Source organism: Homalodisca vitripennis, chromosome 1, assembly GCF_021130785.1.
Source record: "Homalodisca vitripennis isolate AUS2020 chromosome 1, UT_GWSS_2.1, whole genome shotgun sequence".
NCBI classification, from domain to species: domain Eukaryota; kingdom Metazoa; phylum Arthropoda; class Insecta; order Hemiptera; family Cicadellidae; genus Homalodisca; species Homalodisca vitripennis.
This window is the reverse complement of record NC_060207.1, coordinates 41,768,470-41,789,256: the sequence shown is the minus strand read 5'-3', so window position 1 is coordinate 41,789,256 and position 20,787 is coordinate 41,768,470. Positions and strand designations below refer to the sequence as shown.

The window sequence follows — 20,787 nt, the reverse complement described above, 5'->3', positions numbered from 1 at the left end:
AGAGACTCGTCTTCCAATGGCTCTATATACTTTTTGATATGTACACCATTTCAGTGTGGTAAACAAGTGATTATTCGCTGTCGTCCTACTTAATTTTGTTACTCATTTTAACTTTATAACCATCTATATGTTATCATTGCCCTATAACACAAATGGGACTAACTCATACTGAGGTGGTGTTATATTGCTATAAGTGACGGACGATCGGGCAGCTGCTGCTTCTGTCACTCGCCGGGAACGCCCGTGCTACGGTGGTGAGGTGGTTAGATATACTAACCTCTAGTATAACTTTTGGTATGTAAACTCTCTTATTATGCTAACCATAATATTCGGATAACCAGATATAGGTCATAACGTCCACAGCAAATACTGTGTGACAAAGATCGTGAACTGATTGTGATTCTTTATGTAATTTAAAGACTAATGCAAGATGAAAAATAATGATGGAAGATGCCCGGTAGAGGATTGACAATATCGCGTAGTTAAGCATGTCACGAGCCAATGGCCTCCGGGCAACCACAGTTCGGGAGCAGCAGCAGTACCGTCAGCGTGACTGTACCGGGCCGATGTTGTCGTGATGTAGCCGCCGGCCATCCAGCAACAAGTCGACACCCAAGGTTGAATAAATTACAAGCTCCAATCTCCAGGCCAAACATGTTCCGCAAATAACTGTTCCCTTATATTTCCGCAGTTCCCTGCTAACTTTATAACTTGATATTTCACTTGCCATGAATATTAAACTCTTCTAAACCCAGCTGTGATTACAGCAGCAGATCCGTTTCTTGTTCACTTTAATTGTATTGTGAAGATAAAAAAACACAAGAAAAATCTAACAACTGGTGGAAAATATCAAAGTAAATTGAAATGAAGGAACGTAAAGGAATACATAAGTTATAAGTTATTGTTGAGCAGAGATCATTGTGATTTCATATATATCATCATAGGCCCGAGTAGAGAATCGAAAACCTTATAAACGACAAAATAATATCAAACTACAATAAAAATTGTAATTACAATATTTATGGGGCGCTGTTCCACTACTGCCCTGGGCAGAGCGAGAGAGATAAGCGGTTCAGGAAGACATAACCGAGGTGGCGTGTGTAGGGAGGGTCCGCATCTACAATAAGCAGTAGTTCTGACGCTGATGTTACTGTAATAACTCCATCCACCCCTACAGCCATTCATAATCTTAATCAATAACACTGATAAAAACAAACGTAATCTGAATAAAAACTAATGTGGATGTTCATAAAATGTAATTTAATTTTGGTCTAAAAAACAAAAGTTTTGGAATGTTTTAAAACTTCTCTTAAATCTAGAGACTACGAAAAGGTGCTACATTTCTAGAGGAATAAAAATCTCATATTGTGATTTCCACATCTTTTACGTGATGACAATTATCCAAACACCTTTCAAGAATTGATACACAATCTCGTCAGTGTTCATTAATCCAAGGTCGAGAGGAAAGGAAGCGACAGCGGCGAGGAAAGGGTGGGGAAAACATCAAAAGCAAAAGTAACTGACACTACCTCAGTAGTTACTCCATCTTGAAAATGCGCTTTCCTTCGGTAATTACGTGATTAAAAGTTAAAAATCTTGTCCGCTAATTACTTAAAACTTGTCAGATTCCGTCAGGGGTTGGGTGGGGGAGGTGGAGCCGAGAGAGATGGGGAGATAGGATTTCATTAAGAGGCTTTGATTTGTCAATACGACAGTCAGTGAAGGGTAAATTTATGAATTTACTGAAAGCCTACAGTTTATTAAAGCCAGTATCCCAATGAAAATCCAATGATAATATGACATGCGGTACAAAGCTAAATAAAAAGTCAGCTTAATCGTTTACAGGAAATGCGATAAGTTAACCTAATACTATCTACTATACGTATCATGGTAATATTGAATAAATGCGAAATTTAGATTGCTAAAGTTTGTATTTTGTGGAATATTTGAATGATAGACTCAAGGCGCTACTTAGCAATACTACAGGTTTTGTAGAACTGTTATGCTTACCAGTTACACTACTATCACAATTAAAATCTTCCGATATATTACAAGATATTTCGACCTCGTTGTGCAGTAATATTAAAGAAAAATGTGTTAAACTGAAACTGAGCGATTTCACTACAGCTTCTTATGGAATAGGTGGGTTAGAGAGGAGGTGACTGAAGGAAAACACTATTAGTGGGACATGTGCCTCATCTTGTAACAAACTCCCTGTACTGTCTAGACACGCAACTCACAGTTCAGAGATGGGGAATCTGTACGGTAAGGGAGATGTATCAGTGTACAGAAGAGAAGGCTCGTTATAGATTAGGTGGGGTAGAGAGGAGGTGCCTGAAGGAAGCACCATTAGTGAAACATGAGTCACATCTTGTAACACACTTTATGTACTGTCTAGACACACAACTCACAGTTCAGAGATGGAATCTGTACGGTAAGGGGAGATGTATCAGTGTGCAGGAGAAGGAAGAGAAGGCTCGTTATAGATTAGGTGGGGTAGAGAGGAGGTGCCTGAAGGAAGCACCATTAGTGAAACATGAGTCACATCTTGTAACACACTTTATGTACTGTCTAGACACACAACTCACAGTTCAGAGATGGGGAATCTGTACGGTAAGGGAGATGTATCAGTGTGCAGGAGAAGAAAGAGAAGGCTCGTTATAGATTAGGTGGGGTAGAGAGAAGGTGCCTGAAGGAAGCACCATTACTGGAACATGTGCCACATCTTGTAACAACCCCTCTTGTACTGTCTAGACACACAACTCACAGTTCAGATGTGGGGAATCTGTACGGTAAGGGAGAAGATATCGGTGTACATGAGAAGAAAGAGAAGGCTTGTTATAGATTAGGTGGGGTAGAGAGGAGGTGCCTGAAGGAAGCACCATTAGTGGAACATGTGCCACATCTTGTAACAACCCCTCTGTGCTGGCTAGACACACAACTCACAGTTCAGATGTGGGGAATCTGTACGGTAAGAGAGGAGATATCGGTGTGCAGGAGAAGAAAGAGAAGGCTCGTTATAGATTAGGTGGGATAGAGAAGAGGTGCCTGAAGGAAACACTATTAGTGGGACATGTGCCTCATCTTGTAACAACCCCTCTGTACTGTCTAGACACACAACTCACAGTTCAGATGTGGGGAATCTGTACGGTAAGAGAGGAGATATCGGTGTGCAGGAGAAGAAAGAGAAGGCTCGTTATAGATTAGGTGGAGTAGAGAGGAGGTGCCTGAAGGAAGCACCATTAGTGAAACATGAGTCACATCTTGTAACACACTTTATGTACTGTCTAGACACACAACTCACAGTTCAGAGATGGGGAATCTGTACGGTAAGGGAGATGTATCAGTGTACAGGAGAAGGAAGAGAAGGCTCGTTATAGATTAGGTGGGGTAGAGAGAAGGTGCCTGAAGGAAGCACCATTACTGGAACATGTGCCACATCTTGTAACAAACTTTCTGTACTGTCTAGACACACAACTCACAGTTCAGAGATGGGGAATCTGTACGGTAAGGGAGAAGAAGATATCGGTGTACATGAGAAGAAAGAGAAGGCTTGTTATAGATTAGGTGGGGTAGAGAGGAGGTGCCTGAAGGAAGCACCATTAGTGGAACATGTGCCACATCTTGTAACAACCCCTCTGTGCTGGCTAGACACACAACAAGCGTTTCAAAACAGTCCTTTCAACCAAATCACTTTTATTTAATAGAGCAACTTACGTCAGGAATCGTTCATGATATTCCTAACGGTTTTAGTGATATTATAATTAAAATGTTCATTCATTACAGTTTAAATAACTATTTTAATTAAACAATGTGTTTTAATCTCTGATATCAGATGTTACATTTTCTTTATTTCTTATACTACACACAAATGTAGAACTGTTTGTTTTGTAGGATTCACGTTGGAGAAATATTAATACAAATGTGAAATTTGCAAGTACGCTGAGAAGTATTTGAGAATCCTGCATTAACTTTTGCACGTCTGACTTAATTTTTTACGTAAATGGCGTTCTCGGCCGTGAGTAGGGAAAGAATAAAATTATACACCGGCACTGCATATCATTGTAAATATCTCATTGGTTTGAACAATAATATTTGGATAAAGGTATAACAATTTAATTTAGGGTAACAGAGAGCTACTAAATAATTTTATATGAAAAGTACTTTGGGTAATGTTTTTGCATGTTGAAGATGCATGTTTAGACCTGTTCGAATCTGTTTTATTCATATTAATGTTCTCGTCTTAAAAATAAACTTTAAATAATATATAGCTCGATCTCAAATTATGTTTCTTTAAATTTCCCCTTTAAATATATATAAAGTAGAAAATACACTAGTTGAAACAAAAAGTACTTTGAAACATAAAATGGAATATTTGTGATCCAATGCACATACGAGTATAATAAAAAATATACAGTTCCACCGAAATTAAACAATTGCAGACAAAGAGCATTATAAGTTTGGTCTTGCAATTTTAAACGGCCCACTGAACAACATGGACTGTTCCTAAATCATTCAAGACCAGTCCAACGCCCGACACATGCAGGTTCCGAGGTTAACGCGGAAACCATTTATTTGTGAAAAGGGCACTTCTGACATGAAATGTACATTCGAAAAACATTGCGGGAGATGTATGGGAACATCAGTATACGATTTGACTTGTATTTGTTTATGTTAGAATGTGGGAGAGGAGCGCAACTTAGGTAAAATATTATTCAAAGAGGTTTGCGCCGAGGCTGAGGCTCATGTGTTATGTATGGTTGGGGTGATGTTAGGGGGGGGGGGGGTAGTGAGGCGGGTGCAGATACATTACAACCTCATCGTCCGCACACAATCACCATGGACTCGTCTCTACTGCAAGTCGGTTAGGCAGTCAGCGTGGGCTATCACCAAGACGTTTTACTTCAACAGTATAATACCGTAAAATAAACTCCCCATTTTAATTTCAACCATACATAGCACAGGAAAAGGTTTTGGGATGGGTGAAACAATCAAACCGTATGTTAACATTTATGGATGTACTGTCTTAACATTTGTGTGTACGCACTGTCTGTATGGGTGTTGATGTAAAATCCGTATCTATATATAAATGTAGACGTACAAAATCGAGTACATACAAAATTTTAAACACAATTAAGTACGAGAGTACAATAAAATTGGGCACTAACCGACGTCCCTACATAGATATTCAACAATTCTTGGCTCGTGAGGAATTAGCATATACTGACGATATCACATAGACAACGAATTCTCGGACAATAAATCTCTTAACTTGGGTTTCCGCCGTAACTTCGTTGATCTCGCAATAATTCTTCATAGACAGAAATATTTTAATTTGATCACATGTCTCTCTAGATTACTGTAGCCATTACACGGGTATAGAACGGTTATAAATCAGTGGTTATAATATACACTGAAAACACATCAATAGAATACTATTAGTACAAACCTTGTAATATTGTACCAATGCTGATCGAATAGACGTGTTAATTGTCTCCGAACCAATGACTCAAGGTTGTAACAAAAGTTTTATATGAGAGGGAAACTCCGTTATAATTCAAGAACACAATTTATTCGTTAATATTTTCGATGGAAAAAATATATTTAAAGTGTATTTTGAAATCAGAGAACCTTAATGGCCAACACTAATAAGAGATTAATAAAATATCAGTTGAAAAGCGTTGAAAGCTGATCGCAACAGAAGTAGAAGTAAAACATAAACAGTGTAGCGCTGCTCTGCGGCCCAAAGGCAAAGTGACTGAATGAATAGGTTTTCAACAGGTAGGACGACAATGGCCAATGTGGCAGGTCAATGGTTCAGCAACAGAGCCGATACGATCACTCAATTACTCAGTGTACTTGTATCAATCCCTTTGTCTTCCCTTCCATTCCCTTCGCTTCAATTCCATTACAATTGTTGATATTTTACATGGAAACTGCATCCCCTTTGGACACAGACCGATTGGGTCTGTTTCACTACTGTAAAAACACAATACCACAGGGCAAAATAAACCTCGACGGGCCTGCACGCAAAAAGCCCCGTCCTTTCATCGCGTGCGTTTTTGTCGTGCTGCCGATTAAGGGCAGAAAAGACAATAAATAACCATACATATATTTCACTTTACATAAGCATATATTGTATTTTTTTAATCAACATAATATGCAGTTTTAGCTTAGTATACGATGTGCATAAGTTCTCAACGTATAACAAAAGCTTCTAGCAAAGGATATTTTAAAAATAATCGGGTCAAATTCTAACTTGATGTGAGTAACAATTACGGTGAGTTACCCATGCAATTACGCATTTACGATATTTAATATTTACGATATTAATTGTACAATATAATCAGAGATTTGCTTGAAGTGAATCACTGCATTGGTTGAATTTATTCCATTCATAGAAAAATATAAATAATGTAATACTAACAGTTTTTAATTTTTACGTTGATTCTACAAATTCTGATTTTGTTGTTTGAAAGATTGTTGAATTTGTTGCATTTTCATGGAATTTTTAGTGCCATTTTTTAACTCGAAAACAAAAATTATTAAATAGTTGATCATACTGTGTTTCAAGCATTAAGGAATTTTATGTGTAACTAAGGTTCCTAAAAATGGACATATTTCAAATAAATTTTGCTCCATATCAATAATTCGAGCAAAATCTTTTGTTTGATAGTCAGAGACGGATTGCTGACAGACAAATGACATACTGTTCATGCGCACGCATTAAAAAGAGTATGTGTTGCTATTGAAGCAAAGCGGTTTATACTTTTTCATGAGAAGGCAACAATCAGATAACAAAGACAATAATTAGTGACACCTCTGGGTTACCTTTTTGGCGTCATTGTTGTTGTCGGTGTGGTTTGGTTGAGGACTCATTGCCCCGCCATTGCTGACCGCACCGCCGGTCTGAGAGAGTAGTTCGTCGGAGCCCCGCTGCAACAAACACATACTTCTGTTATGTGGATAAAAATACATTCCATACATGAACACAAAATTGAATCCGGACAATGCACATTTTACTGCTCATACTGCAACATGGTACTGATACTCACTTTCTAAAATTGCATATAATTCTAAAACAGTACAATTCAAACATATTTGTCAAAGTTCATTATTCTATAAAAGCGTACTTTGTTGAATAAAAACGGACTTTTGACTTATATTTGACTATTAGAGATAAACTCTAAACCACTTCTGACACAGATTCAACAATAAAACCGTGTATAAGCAATCATTCCTCACGACTTTTGCTATAACAAATTGGGTTTTGAGGTATTGACATAAAAATTAACTTTTAATGATACAGACTGAAGGGTACTTCTACTAAAAAAAAAAACTAGTAGTTTATTATTATTCACACAATAAGAAGGCACTATCGATTATATTAACCTTCAGTTCCCAGCCTACAAGCGCGTTAAACGACCACAATGAGTCAGAAGCGATTAGAAGAGAGGAACTGAAAGAGTTTGAAGGAGGTTGTGGAAACAGCGAGTTTGAACCATCCTACAGTACGAGGACTAACCAAAAACAAAATCGATTATATTAACCTTCAGTTCCCAGCCTGCAAACGCGTTAAACGACCACAATGAGTCAGAAGCGATTAGAAGAGAGAAGCTGGAAGAGTTTGAAGGAGGTTGTGGGAACAGCGAGTTTGAACCATCCTACAGTACGAGTGCTAACCAAAAACAAAATCGATTATATTAACCTTCAGTTCCCAGCCTGCAAACGCGTTAAACGACCACAATGAGTCAGAAGCGATTAGAAGAGAGAAGCTGGAAGAGTTTGAAGGAGGTTGTGGGAACAGCGAGTTTGAACCATCCTACAGTACGAGTGCTCGCCAGCAATTACGGTGAGTAATTGCTAATTAGGCTTTAATCCGACTACTTTTATAATTTAAGTCGATCGTCGTAATAAGTTAACCAGCCGGTCTCGAGTGGCTGTCTTTCCACGACCTCTCCCTCTCTGTAAATAGCGAGCAACTTATCGTTTATTTATCGATGGCCATTTAAACTTCGCCTTAACGGCAAGTTATTCTCAATAAAAATAAAATTTAAACAGAATGACTTTCAAACAGTTTGTTAAATTTTCTGCTAACCTCATCATTACCTTTATAGATTCTCTAGCTTCCTGTTACGTCTTTCAAGTACAAATTATTTCAATTTCAATATGAATTATGTTTCACTATATTAACATGAACATTACTGTTACTAGCTACTATTATATAATTACAACTTTATATTAGCGGGTGTGTTCTATGCTTAGTTAAGAACACATTACGTTCGTAACTAACACAAATAGATAACAATTTATTGCATTGAAATTGGCTACTGTAAAGGTTAGTAGGATATGTGATCGTATAATATCGTTCCAACATCTCACCATCCGCCTATCATAGTACCGCCTTTCAGTGGATCAAAATCAGCTGAACTCAGTTAATACCCAGCGACGGTCTGAGTACTGTAATCGCTAAGTGTGTAAACGTATTTTTTAAATTTTTGGCAGCATTTTGTTTTTAATCTCAGTTACCTGACAGCATTTTATTACTTTACAGGTATACTATAAGTGGTAGCGAACATGTTTTAAAGTTTCATTTATTAATGTAAATATTGGTGCAAAAACGAAAGTTCTACCATTAAAAGATAATATTTGAAATATTCACAAAGTTATATTTTTCCATCAAATTCTGACTTTAACGAACCGCGGCTAGCATGCATTTAAAATTATATATAAAAAAAGAATTATAGGTTACACCCTTATCAGGTGGATTTATTTATTTAATACATATTTATAGAGCTAATGATATAATTTATAAACAAAATCATTATTCTGTATTATTGACGGTTAATTCAGCCTTGCCGTTATTACTCGTAAATTATAGTTATTAATTTTTTGTCTTGTTAGGAAAATTAAAGATTTGCGATTAAAGACAACCCTTGGAATTGTATATGTATAAATAGGGCGGTAGCCATCTCGTCAGCAAGATAATATTGTAGAAGATAATCTTTATATCCTTAGTCACCCTTATGAACAACCTCAACTGAAGGAGAGATATCCATAATTTTTCCAAAATTTACGGTTATCATAGAGAATACATACCAGTATTATTACATTGCAATTATACATACATAGAACATGTCACTAACTGAAATTTATGTTTTTCATTTTATTACACGAACACCTTACAGATTGTTAGTTTTAAATTCACTTTCTCTCAGAATAGCATCTGAGATTTCTGAGCACGGGCAGATGTTTTATCTTCTCGAATAGTTGATATGCTTCATCACTAGTATCTTTAGGCTTATCCACTCTGTAAACTCTGCAATGAGCAGGGCCAAACTGAGGGCGGAACAATCCCTTTTGACTTTACTCGACTGTCCTGGGCTGGATAAGAACGATTTTGTTATCTCTCAACACTTTCAACAAGGATGGAACGTTTCCTATAGAAGACCTAGACATTTGTTTTCAGTAGTTAGTGGAACTCATGAAACTGTATACTGCTGAGGCTTCATTTAATACTTGTAGAATGTGCAAATCATTCTGGAAGACCAAGCGCTTGATAAACGCCGCCCCTTACAAGATGAAGACCAGTATAACAAACACTAAGTTAAGAATCACACCGTTGATCACCCATCACAGTTTCATCTAAAACCATCAACTTACACACCTTTGAATTGTTTGCAGACTCATCGAATTGGTAGTCTGTTAAATAGTTGATGACAACGCTTTGTTACAATTAATTAATCTCCTTGCTTATTACATTTATGCAATAAAAACAAATAATACATTCATGCATACATTAATACATCATCATACATTCATTAAAAATAATATAAGATACATAAGACAACGTTATTACATAATTTTTCATCTAAACTAAGCACATCTTTAAACTCGTAAGCTTGCCTAAGAAGTATGTAATAAAAATGTCTCTTCCTGATTGGAAAGGGCGTTGAAGGTATTAACGAGTGATCCCGGTGACAGCACCAGGTGCGAGTAGCGAAATATCGTATCCTACAATCGATATATCGAGGATCTACTCGGGATAAGCACGCAAACACGGGCGATCACGATCACGTCTAGCGGGTACGGGGCGCCTTGTTTGTGTTCGGTATTTGTCGCATCCGCTAAGCTCCTCTAATCTGCGCTTAACCTGGGCACCGCGCCGCCACGCTCCACGGCTTATATCTCTATCCACCATCTCAACGTGGAGCGGCAAGATCTCAGATCTCCCTGTATCTGTTGGTAACGTAGTATTAGTAAATTCTGTTATGGGCACTTCTATCTACTACACTTTATTTCATTTTAAGATACATTTAGTTGTATGCAGTTAATTTATCAAATGTAAATATAATATTTCTTGACAATGTACTCTACGACTCTTTAATTTGTTGTATACATAAAGGATATTGGCAGCAATGTGTTGATGTCAGTATCACTACACTGTCCAACACTTACAACTTCCTTTCTCATCTTCAGATTCTCGTTACTCAGAACGGGTACAAATTTTAGAATAAGTAAAGTCGTTTGGCAGCAACGTGATATGTCAGTATCACTACACTGTCAAACACTTACAACTTCCTTTCTCATCTTCAGATTCTCGTTACTCAGAACGGGTACAAATTTTGGAATAAGTAAAGTAGTTTGGCAGCAATGTGAGATGTCAGTATCACTACACTGTCAAACACTTACAACTTCCTTTCTCATCTTCAGATTCTCGTTACTCAGAACGGGTACAAATTTTGGAATAAGTAAAGTAGTTTGGCAGCAATGTGTTGATGTCAGTATCACTACACTGTCAAACACTTACAACTTCCTTTCTCATCTTCAGATTCTCGTTACTCAGAACGGGTACAAATTTTGGAATAAGTAAAGTAGTTTGGCAGCAATGTGAGATGTCAGTATCACTACACTGTCAAACACTTACAACTTCCTTTCTCATCTTCAGATTCTCGTTACTCAGAACGGGTACAAATTTTGGAATAAGTAAAGTAGTTTGGCAGCAATGTGAGATGTCAGTATCACTACACTGTCAAACACTTACAACTTCCTTTCTCATCTTCAGATTCTCGTTACTCAGAACGGGTACAAATTTTGGAATAAGTAAAGTAGTTTGGCAGCAATGTGAGATGTCAGTATCACTACACTGTCAAACACTTACAACTTCCTTTCTCATCTTCAGATTCTCGTTACTCAGAACGGGTACAAATTTTGGAATAAGTAAAGTAGTTTGGCAGCAATGTGAGATGTCAGTATCACTACACTGTCAAACACTTACAACTTCCTTTCTCATATTCAGATTCTCGTTACTCAGAACGGGTACAAATTTTAATAAGTAAAGTAGTTTGGCAGCAATGTGAGATGTCAGTATCACTACATCGTTTAATACTTACAACTTCCTTTTTCATCTTCAGATTCTCGTTACTCAGAACGGGTACAAATTTTTAATAAGTAAAGTAGTTTGGCAGCAATGTGAGATGTCAGTATCACTACATCGTTTAATACTTACAACTTCCTTTTTCATATTCAGATTCTCGTTACTCAGAACGGGTACAAATTTTAGAATAAGTAATGTAGTTTGGCAGCAATGTGAGATGTCAGTATCACTACACTGTCAAACACTTACAACTTCCTTTTTCATCTTCAGATTCTCGTTACTCAGAACGGGTACAAATTTTGGAATAAGTAAAGTAGTTTGGCAGCAATGTGAGATGTCAGTATCACTACACTGTCAAACACTTGCAAATTCCTTTCTCATATTCAGATTCTCGTTACTCAGAACGGGTACAAATTTTAGAATAAGTAAAGTAGTTTGGCAGCAATGTGAGATGTCAGTATCACTACATCGTTTAATACTTACAACTTCCTTTTTCATCTTCAGATTCTCGTTACTCAGAACGGGTACAAATTTTAGAATAAGTAAAGTAGTTTGGCAGCAATGTGAGATGTCAGTATCACTACATCGTTTAATACTTACAACTTCCTTTTTCATCTTCAGATTCTCGTTACTCAGAACGGGTACAAATTTTAGAATAAGTAATGTAGTTTGGCAGCAATGTGAGATGTCAGTATCACTACACTGTCAAACACTTACAACTTCCTTTTTCATCTTCAGATTCTCGTTACTCAGAACGGGTATAGTTTGACATAGTTAAGTGAATACCGCAGAGCTTGTATACACCTAGGATGTTTGAATGATATGAAGAATTTACTAAAAATAAAATTGTATTCGGTATAAATGGGAAGTTAAGTTTAGTATCAAAATAACGTATTAGATTTAGTTACACTTTTTTATTAATTAAAACAGATTTCGATGCAAAAATCAGTCTAATAATATTTGTTGGGTGGAAAACTTTTAACTAAAATCCTAAGGCAACACCATAATATATGATATGCGTATTTTACATTTTTAAATTTTATTTTCAATCATTAATAATTTCATTCGCATACAACAAAAATAATTAAATGTTGAATAAATGAGATGTAAATACAATTTACAAACCAAATTGAGTTTAGTTAGGAATGTTCTAATATAATGACGTATAGTACACAAATACGTATACTCATTTATATCATTCCTAGCTGCTAATTCATAATTGCTCAAAACAGGAATATGCAATTAAACCTTAAATGAATGAAAATGAATATCCGTTTAAATTCCTTAATATCTATGTGCAGAAAATTGAATCGAAACAATTACGTTCACTCGGTAATAAAATGTTGAAAGAAAACAGAGCAACCCAAATAAAGGAACGAACAAAAGAACAATAACTGATCATTAAATCGAAAACCAACAAGATGAATCGAGTGAAAGCGGGGCCGCGAGGGGTGGTGGACTACTCCGAAACGCAAACGCTTTGATTAATATTCCGATCAAGTGTTCTCAATTAGGCCGTTCAGAGTTACAATAGCACGGCGAGACACATCCTACACCGCATTGGGAATTATCACGTGGTTAGCCCGACACCGAGTTTAACTGTCAACCCTTGCAGACTATACATCTCAGCGATGCGATCAATGAACCTACTACTGCCAGTCGGAGAACGCCTCCATTATTGAACTACGCAATATGGGTACCTGTGTGTAATGAGGGGCATGCCTATCTTAGCGCCTTATCTCAAACAACACGGCTAAAGATTATTTTGGAACTTCACATAATATTTTTACAGAATCTTGATTAAATCAGATAACTTAACAACCCGCATTAATTAAACCTGGAATTATATCAAAACACGGGACAAATTTTTGTAGAAAAAATTCTTATCTTTAGTACAAGTTGGGATAATTATATAGATCATTGAATGTACATGTTATATTTTAATTTGAAAAAAATTATGGTTGCCTGTAAAGTCGGTTTTACGGGCGAAGATTTTACGTGACAACGTCTTTTTCTCGGTAGAATATTTATTGATATGAATATTATTAAATTGCACAATAGGAACAAGGAATTGAATGAAAATAAGAATTGCACAAATTTTAACTATAGAAATATATTTTGTTTACTAAAACATTGTACATAATTTGAAATTAATTAAAATTTGTTATTGTAAATGGTAAAGTTGAATAAAACATTTACTAAAATTGGAATTTGAAATTCTTGCTAAACACAGTTAAATTCTAACTCCGCGCGTGGTGATTGGTCGGTTTAGTTCGTTTGTTTGGTCGCACTGTTATGACAGGTTAGAGGTTATAATTTGTTATTTTAAATGTTTGACTAGCAATACGCGCTGTTTCTTCTCAATCGACTGAATTACGATTGATTGCAGAGTGATTTAAACTAATAATTTACTTAACACTATCAACATTTGTCAATAGTATGACATTGATTCAGGGCAGTTTTGGACCTGCAGAAGCCCTAAGATGGGCCAACTTCCTGCGGAAACAAAAGTATCAAGTATAACCTATAAACTCAGTTTCTCAACTTTTGTGTCAATCTAACAATTAATCAATCAATCATAGTTTACGATAATGAAATATCAGTGTACAATTATTTACCTTTATTGTTGTAGTTGTTGTAAATGACGAATCTAAGCACTCCACATTTTCACGAATAAACATAGTTATCTGCTTTATCCCGTGCGGCGGACCCACAGTTATCTGCTTTATCCCGTGCGGATCCCGTGCGGCGGACCCACTGGACGGGCATCGTAACGTTACCGGGCGTTACACTTTTTCATGAGTGACTCCGAGCCGCAACCTAATTTAAGACGTTGTCACGTCAAAAGATATTAATGAATTACGAAAAATATATTTTTATGAAGTAATCTGGAGTAGCCAGTCAGTGATTTATGACTAATATTGGAAGGTCCGAAACCCCATTAAAAAGAACTCTAAATCTATGTATCTAACACTACGAGTAGAGCATGTACGTATAACTTAATACGTAAGTAATTCTGAAGATATTGAGAGACTACTACACTTGGACTGTGACTTCCCGCCTCCATACCGCTGGAACTGTGACGTAAACAGAGTAGAGCTATTCTACCCCCTCCCCCCCCCCCCGGAGCACGGCGGGATCGATCCTACAGACGTACTGAGTGAGATATAGCGATTTAGTCATAATTGGACAGCAGAAGTGGTTTCTACTCAAGTATTCATATTATTTATAAAAGGAATGTCTTTCTTGGCGGATACTCGGATATCCTCCTTAACAAACCAGCTCTTCTCTAAACTCAGAGAAATATTGCTGTTCCGTTTCACGATTGATGAGTACGGGTCGGTTCAACAACAGTGATCTATCGCTAATTTTATGAATTCAGTTTCTGCAAGTTTCTAAATCAAAGGTACATGGAAGACGACCTTTAACAAGAGAAACAATCTTGTGTTTCTATAAGTGCATTTTACTACTAGAGACGATTCATTAACACAGGAAATGAGAAGTGATTGGTAAATTGAAATTTACATAAGTAAACAGGTCCACAAAAATCTAATGTGCCCAAACAACTGTTCTATTACATATCAGTGCACAAAAGGTTCATTTGTTGTAATATTTGTTCAGTCGGAAACAACGCCAAAGCTGCGGCGGGCGCGGGCGCCGGCTCGGTTTCCACGGACAAGCGGCCCGCGGCGCTGTAATAATTCCACCTCCTGTGTTACACATAAATAAATAAATACTTGCACTGTATAAACCAATAAAAACCGGCACAAATAAACGCGGGGCGAGCGGCCGCCATTTTGCGAAGCTTTCATAAAAATGTATCACCAGGTAGTAATAAAAAGTGAAACAGCCGCGCCGCCGCTCCCGCCCTATAGACGTCCGGTTTGAAAGCTCGGATCAGCCGGATCGGAAGCATTAGTTATATTTGATGCAGGCTTGCATTTTTAACGTTGCATGAACCAAAGCTACCCATCAATATAATACCGGTGCGAGTCCGCTTGAGCTCTCACAATGAATAAATTAACTGAAGAGTTTCCTGACATTTGCCGCTACGATAACTGACATTTAAGACAATTGATTGGATCGTCCCCAAAACAAAAATTGATATTAAACGTATTTCAGTATCGTTTTTGCTATTGTGTTCCAAGTGTTTTTGAACAACATCACTCTTATCACTCGCCGCATAAATATTATTTCTGAACACCATAGCATTCTACATTCAGAATGCGTTATAACAAACTGTCTTTATCTTAGTATTCGTAAAAATAAAATATACTACATTGCTGAACTGTTGAGCCAAATAAAGAGCACATTGCCTCTTATTCTAAAATTTAAAAAGTTTAATTTTACTCATTATTTTAAGATAAAAATAAAGCGCCATGATTAGGGCTGATGAAATTTACTTACTTCTCTCGAAAGATTTATTGTTATGATTATTTATTTATATTCTCATTGTTTTTCCATATCAAATATTGGAAGTTTCATATCTATTTGTTCAAATGCTGTGTTGTCCTTTATTGCAAGAATTAAATTTAGTGAACCGGAAAACTTATAAGTTGCAAGTTACACCACTGGACGCGTAAGGCTTAGAACCGAGTATGTTTGAACGTGTTTTACAATAATTTGTTATATCAGCACTTTTAAAATAATATATTTCGTTATGGATCAATAATTATCGATAATCATTTAAAATCTGACTAAACAAACAAGAGATTTTGTGCACTATGAAAGTTCGCGAAATAGGAGCAGCACATTTGATATTACAAAACAATGTTTACCAACCTACGGAATTTTATATTAACATGAACTAATAACAATTAGCAGAAGTAATGTAGGTATATCCTAAAATAACATCTTTTTAAGAACAATTAACAAACTAATGGCTTATTTTGGCAATAACCAATCCGATTTCTGCGCAGATAATTTCAAAAGTACTGTGTAGTAACAGATACATATTGTCAACATGACTTATGTACCATTACTCCGATTTTCATTAATTTGCTAAGCATGACTTTTGTTGTCTTTCTGAGGGCTTTAAAATGAAATGTCAGCAACTAAATTCTCCTTATAAAAATAAAAAACAACAAATTTAAAAATTAAATTTACCATTTATGGCGATATCTTTGACACAAAAATATACATAGTAGACAATAAAAATATTTTAAAGAATTAAAAAGAGTGTGGTTAGGTTAGGTTCCTACTAGTCTTAATATTGCGGTTGGAATAGCTCAACATTAAAACGAAAAAACATGTTGAATAACTCCACACTAACACTAATAATAGCTATGGGATAGGAATGAGACACAGTGAACAGTGTTTTGGATGCAAAAATATTATCATACCAAAGCTTACTAATACACAAAGGCAACACATATTTCAAATGTATAAAAATAAATTGAATTTAACTTGTAAGGAAAATGTATATTAGCAAGAACGGCAACAGATACTTAACGAACTTCAATCAATCACTTCATATAAGCTCACCTTATGAAATATAACTAGATGAAATATTTTTGTCGATGTTGATAATAATGACAACTGTGAGCTAAGTAACCAGCCCCTTCCAACCGTAGTGGTGAGAGGGTAGGTGATTGGTGGTGGCGAGGGGAGGTAGTCGGCATATTCATAGTTGGACGACCCTGTGTAACCTGCTGTATAGGTGGGAATCGAACTGTGGCGGCATAAAAACTCAGAATTGGCGACAACCAGCGTGCGAAGCCGAGTCACGCCTGACTGCCTCGGCCTGTAGCAGATTCCCACAGACAACAGAGACTCTTTACCCGTTTGTCACCAAATACTGCTGATTTTTAAATCAATGACTTATTTCCATTGTCAGAAACAGATGTCAAGTACTGATGAGAAACGTCTCTTATTCGTGGGAGGTTTTCAGTTGGCTAATTTCTCACAAACACTATAAATATTATTATCAGTATCAGAAATACATTTTTAAATTTGGACGCTGACAATGAATATTAACTTTAACTTAACTTCTAAAAACACATTGGATCTGAGGTAAAACTCGTAATATACGAAACAAGAAAATTCCAAATGTATGAACTACCATGGATATAATGAATTTTCACCGTCGCTATTTGACTAAAACTGCACAAAATGGAAAAGTGCCATTTAATCTGTCTGCTTGTTCGATACACTAGGCAACTACCAGTTCGGCAACTCCTCTGCTGTAGGACAGTCCCGGAAACCGTCTACCTACACAGTGATGGCCCCTCCAGAGTTCCAGAACTGTCCCGGTAACTGTCTACCCACACAGTGATCTATAAAGCTCCAGGAGAGTCCTGACAGCCTCGGCCTGTAGCAGATTCCCACAGACAACAGAGACTCTTTACCCGTTTGTCACCAAATACTGCTGATTTTTAAATCAATGACTTATTTCCATTGTCAGAAACAGTGGCCCCTCCAGAGCTCCAAAACAGTCCCAGCAACTGTCTGCCCACAAGGTGATCTACAAAGCTCCAGGAGAGTCCTGACAGCCGTCTCCCCACACAGTGCCCCCTCCAGAGCTTCAAAACAGTCCCAGCAACTGTCTGCCCACAAGGTGATCTACAGAGCTTCAGGAGAGTCCTGACAGCCGTCTCCCCACACAGTGGCCCCTCCAGAGCTGCAGAACTGTCCCGACAACTGTCTGCCCAAAAGGTGATCTACAGAGCTTCAGGAGAGTCCTGACAGCCGTCTCCCCACACAGTGGCCCCTCCAGAGCTGCAGAACTGTCCCGACAACTGTCTGCCCAAAAGGTGATCTACAGAGCTTCAGGAGAGTCCTGACAGCCGTCTCCCCACACAGTGGCCCCTCCAGAGCTCCAGAACTGTCCCGGCAACTGCCTGCCCACAAGGTGATCTACAGAGCTTCAGGAGAGTCCTGACAGCCGTCTACCCACACAGTGGCCCCTCCAGAGCTGCAGGACCGTCCTGGCAACCGTCTACCAAGTAGTTTTACACCAAGTAACTTCCAACAATTTACACTTAATCACATTAACGCCAAAATGTTTAGTATAATATCAACTGCACCGATAAAGAATATAATTTCGTTATATGTATATAATTTTATATATATATATATATATATATATATATATATATTATTTATTTATTTATCCGTAATAACCTAAAACAACTAGAAACCTTAGATGTACACATTATTAATTGTTATTTACAAACTAAAACACATGAAAACTGTTCCTTTGGTTCGGAAAATTGATAAAATTGCTTCAGTATTTTTAACATTTCCAGTGCTTGAATGACGAGATAAAAAGGCAGCGGTAAGCGAAGAAGGTAAGCGTAAGCGGTGAGTATGAAAGCCCAGGTGTTACTAATGGTGTGGATGATGAACAGTGTCGCGAGTCGCAGCTAAGTGTCGAGATGACTTGGAACACAAGGTTCGAGTGGGGTGGGAGGGGGTTACAGTCAAGTGTGATCAATTTGCAAGGAAACTGAATGTAAAACTTGGCCCCACTACATAGCAAAACACTTCTTAAAAGTTTGGACAGTTTCCCCACCCCGGGAAACAACAGAACATTCTCAAGCACTTCCCACAACTGAAACACCCACAGGTTTATCTCAACCCTCGTCGCGCGTGCTTTACATTGTTACGTAACGTTTTATCTCACTGGAACAACTGTTACCTCGTATTCTATAATATAGACAATTGACATGTCCCTCACAATAAACCAGACATAATTATTAATTACCTATAAGAAAAAATCAAATTATCAAGGAAGTCTTACAAACATTAAATTTACAGTATTACAACCATAGTTTAAATTTGTAATTTCCTTTCGTCACAGTTGGTATATTTGGGAAAAGAAGTCAAGACCGTATACAAAGAGAATACAAAAGGTATTGAATATTTTAACCCAACAATCCAAAAGGGAATTGAACTGATGTATAAGTAACATAAATTATGTGTATGTTTTTTAGTCGAGAATATGAAATTGAAAATGAAAATCTAAACAATGTTAAAAACACAAGTTAAAAATAACATCAAGAATCAGAGGCCAATCTAAATAAGCGTTAACCTATTACTGTTAAACAACCGAAAGTGAAGACCTGACTTAGTACTTACTGTTGTGTATTTATACGTGTATAGGCCACGTACAGCAGCTCGCAGATCGACGGCGAGATATATACTGTACATGCAGCCACACTGACGCCACAAACCGGCAAGAGGAAGTTAAATAAATAATCCCCAGATGCCGGGCCGGAGCTTCCGCTTTAATATTTCACCCACCGACCGCGGCATAAAATTAAATATGCTATATGAAAACTGGGATTATTATGGGCTTTGCACCTCCTGTTGTACAAGGCCAGACTTACACGACAGTGCTGATGTTCCACAATCGTTCTTTTATCCCGGCGTCTGGATTTCTTTGTTCGACGTGTGCGCTTAACATATCTCTATAACGTACTTAACCTCTATAACGGCCACATTTTAATTTATATGATCGTTTAATGTAAAATGGGGGACACTGTACTTTTTCGGTAAGAAATTCAAAGAAACTCTACTTAAGCATTAATAAACGTTTTTAATAGTAGAACTTCAAATTTTGACCACTTGATAGATCCCCAGAAACAACAATGTCGGCTAAACGTGTTGGTTGTATGTACTGATAAATGATTTAAGAAGTTAGGGTTATATTAGTTTTGTCAATGTATAGCATTAATGAATATACGGATATGTTTGTATGAATACATATAGTATCCAAAGTTTCAAAAGTCCTCCAAATCATGGAGTCCTCTGACAATCAATGCAGGCTGGGTAAAACAACGAAAAAACATGCAAAATTGTAAATCCACGTTACTATAGCTTTCTACAAACGTAATGATTATTTTTTTAGTAAACACAATTAAAACTTTCATTAATTTTATTAACTATAAAACTAACCTAATCACAAACGTCTAGGCGTAAAATAAATAGTACATAATATGTACATAATTTTTTTTATATACACTTCAATATTGTTAAGGGAGTACAAATACATTTAATTTAATTTGAATTGAATAGTACCTTCAAAATTGACATTAGGAAACAAATAATTTAACATTTTAATTTAAATTATCAAAAGTTTGAGGATATTTGATCGAAGTATGATAATTATTGTATTTAGTATTCCATAATCGTTTGCAGTTTCGCTCTAATTTAACTGATTTCTCAGAAGCCTGCTGAACAATATCATAAAATTCATACCCATACAATTTGTACTTTATTGGAGCAATAATCTAATCGCCTGACAATGATTCAACCACATCATTATCGACAGCTGATAAGTTTGATAAGCGCTCTAGTGACGTCACCGGGGCGATACCTTCAGTAATAAAAGTTAACGATCAATTGTTCAGGTTCCATTGTAAGAAATTGCTGAGGCCTCATAAACCTGCTTGCGGTAAACCGTGTAA

At 36.8% G+C, this 20,787-nt stretch overlaps 1 protein-coding gene across 8 annotated transcripts in view; it reads right to left on the bottom strand.

The window, feature by feature from the left end:
- Positions 1-20,787, bottom strand: part of LOC124360313 (polypyrimidine tract-binding protein 1) — a 412,476-nt gene that overhangs the window by 114,755 nt on the left and 276,934 nt on the right. For all 8 annotated transcript variants that reach the window (XM_046813832.1, XM_046813879.1, XM_046813823.1 and 5 more), the window contains one exon: positions 6,832-6,936. In XM_046813832.1, coding sequence (XP_046669788.1) covers positions 6,832-6,936 — 105 coding nt within the window. The remainder of the gene's footprint in view (positions 1-6,831; positions 6,937-20,787) is intronic.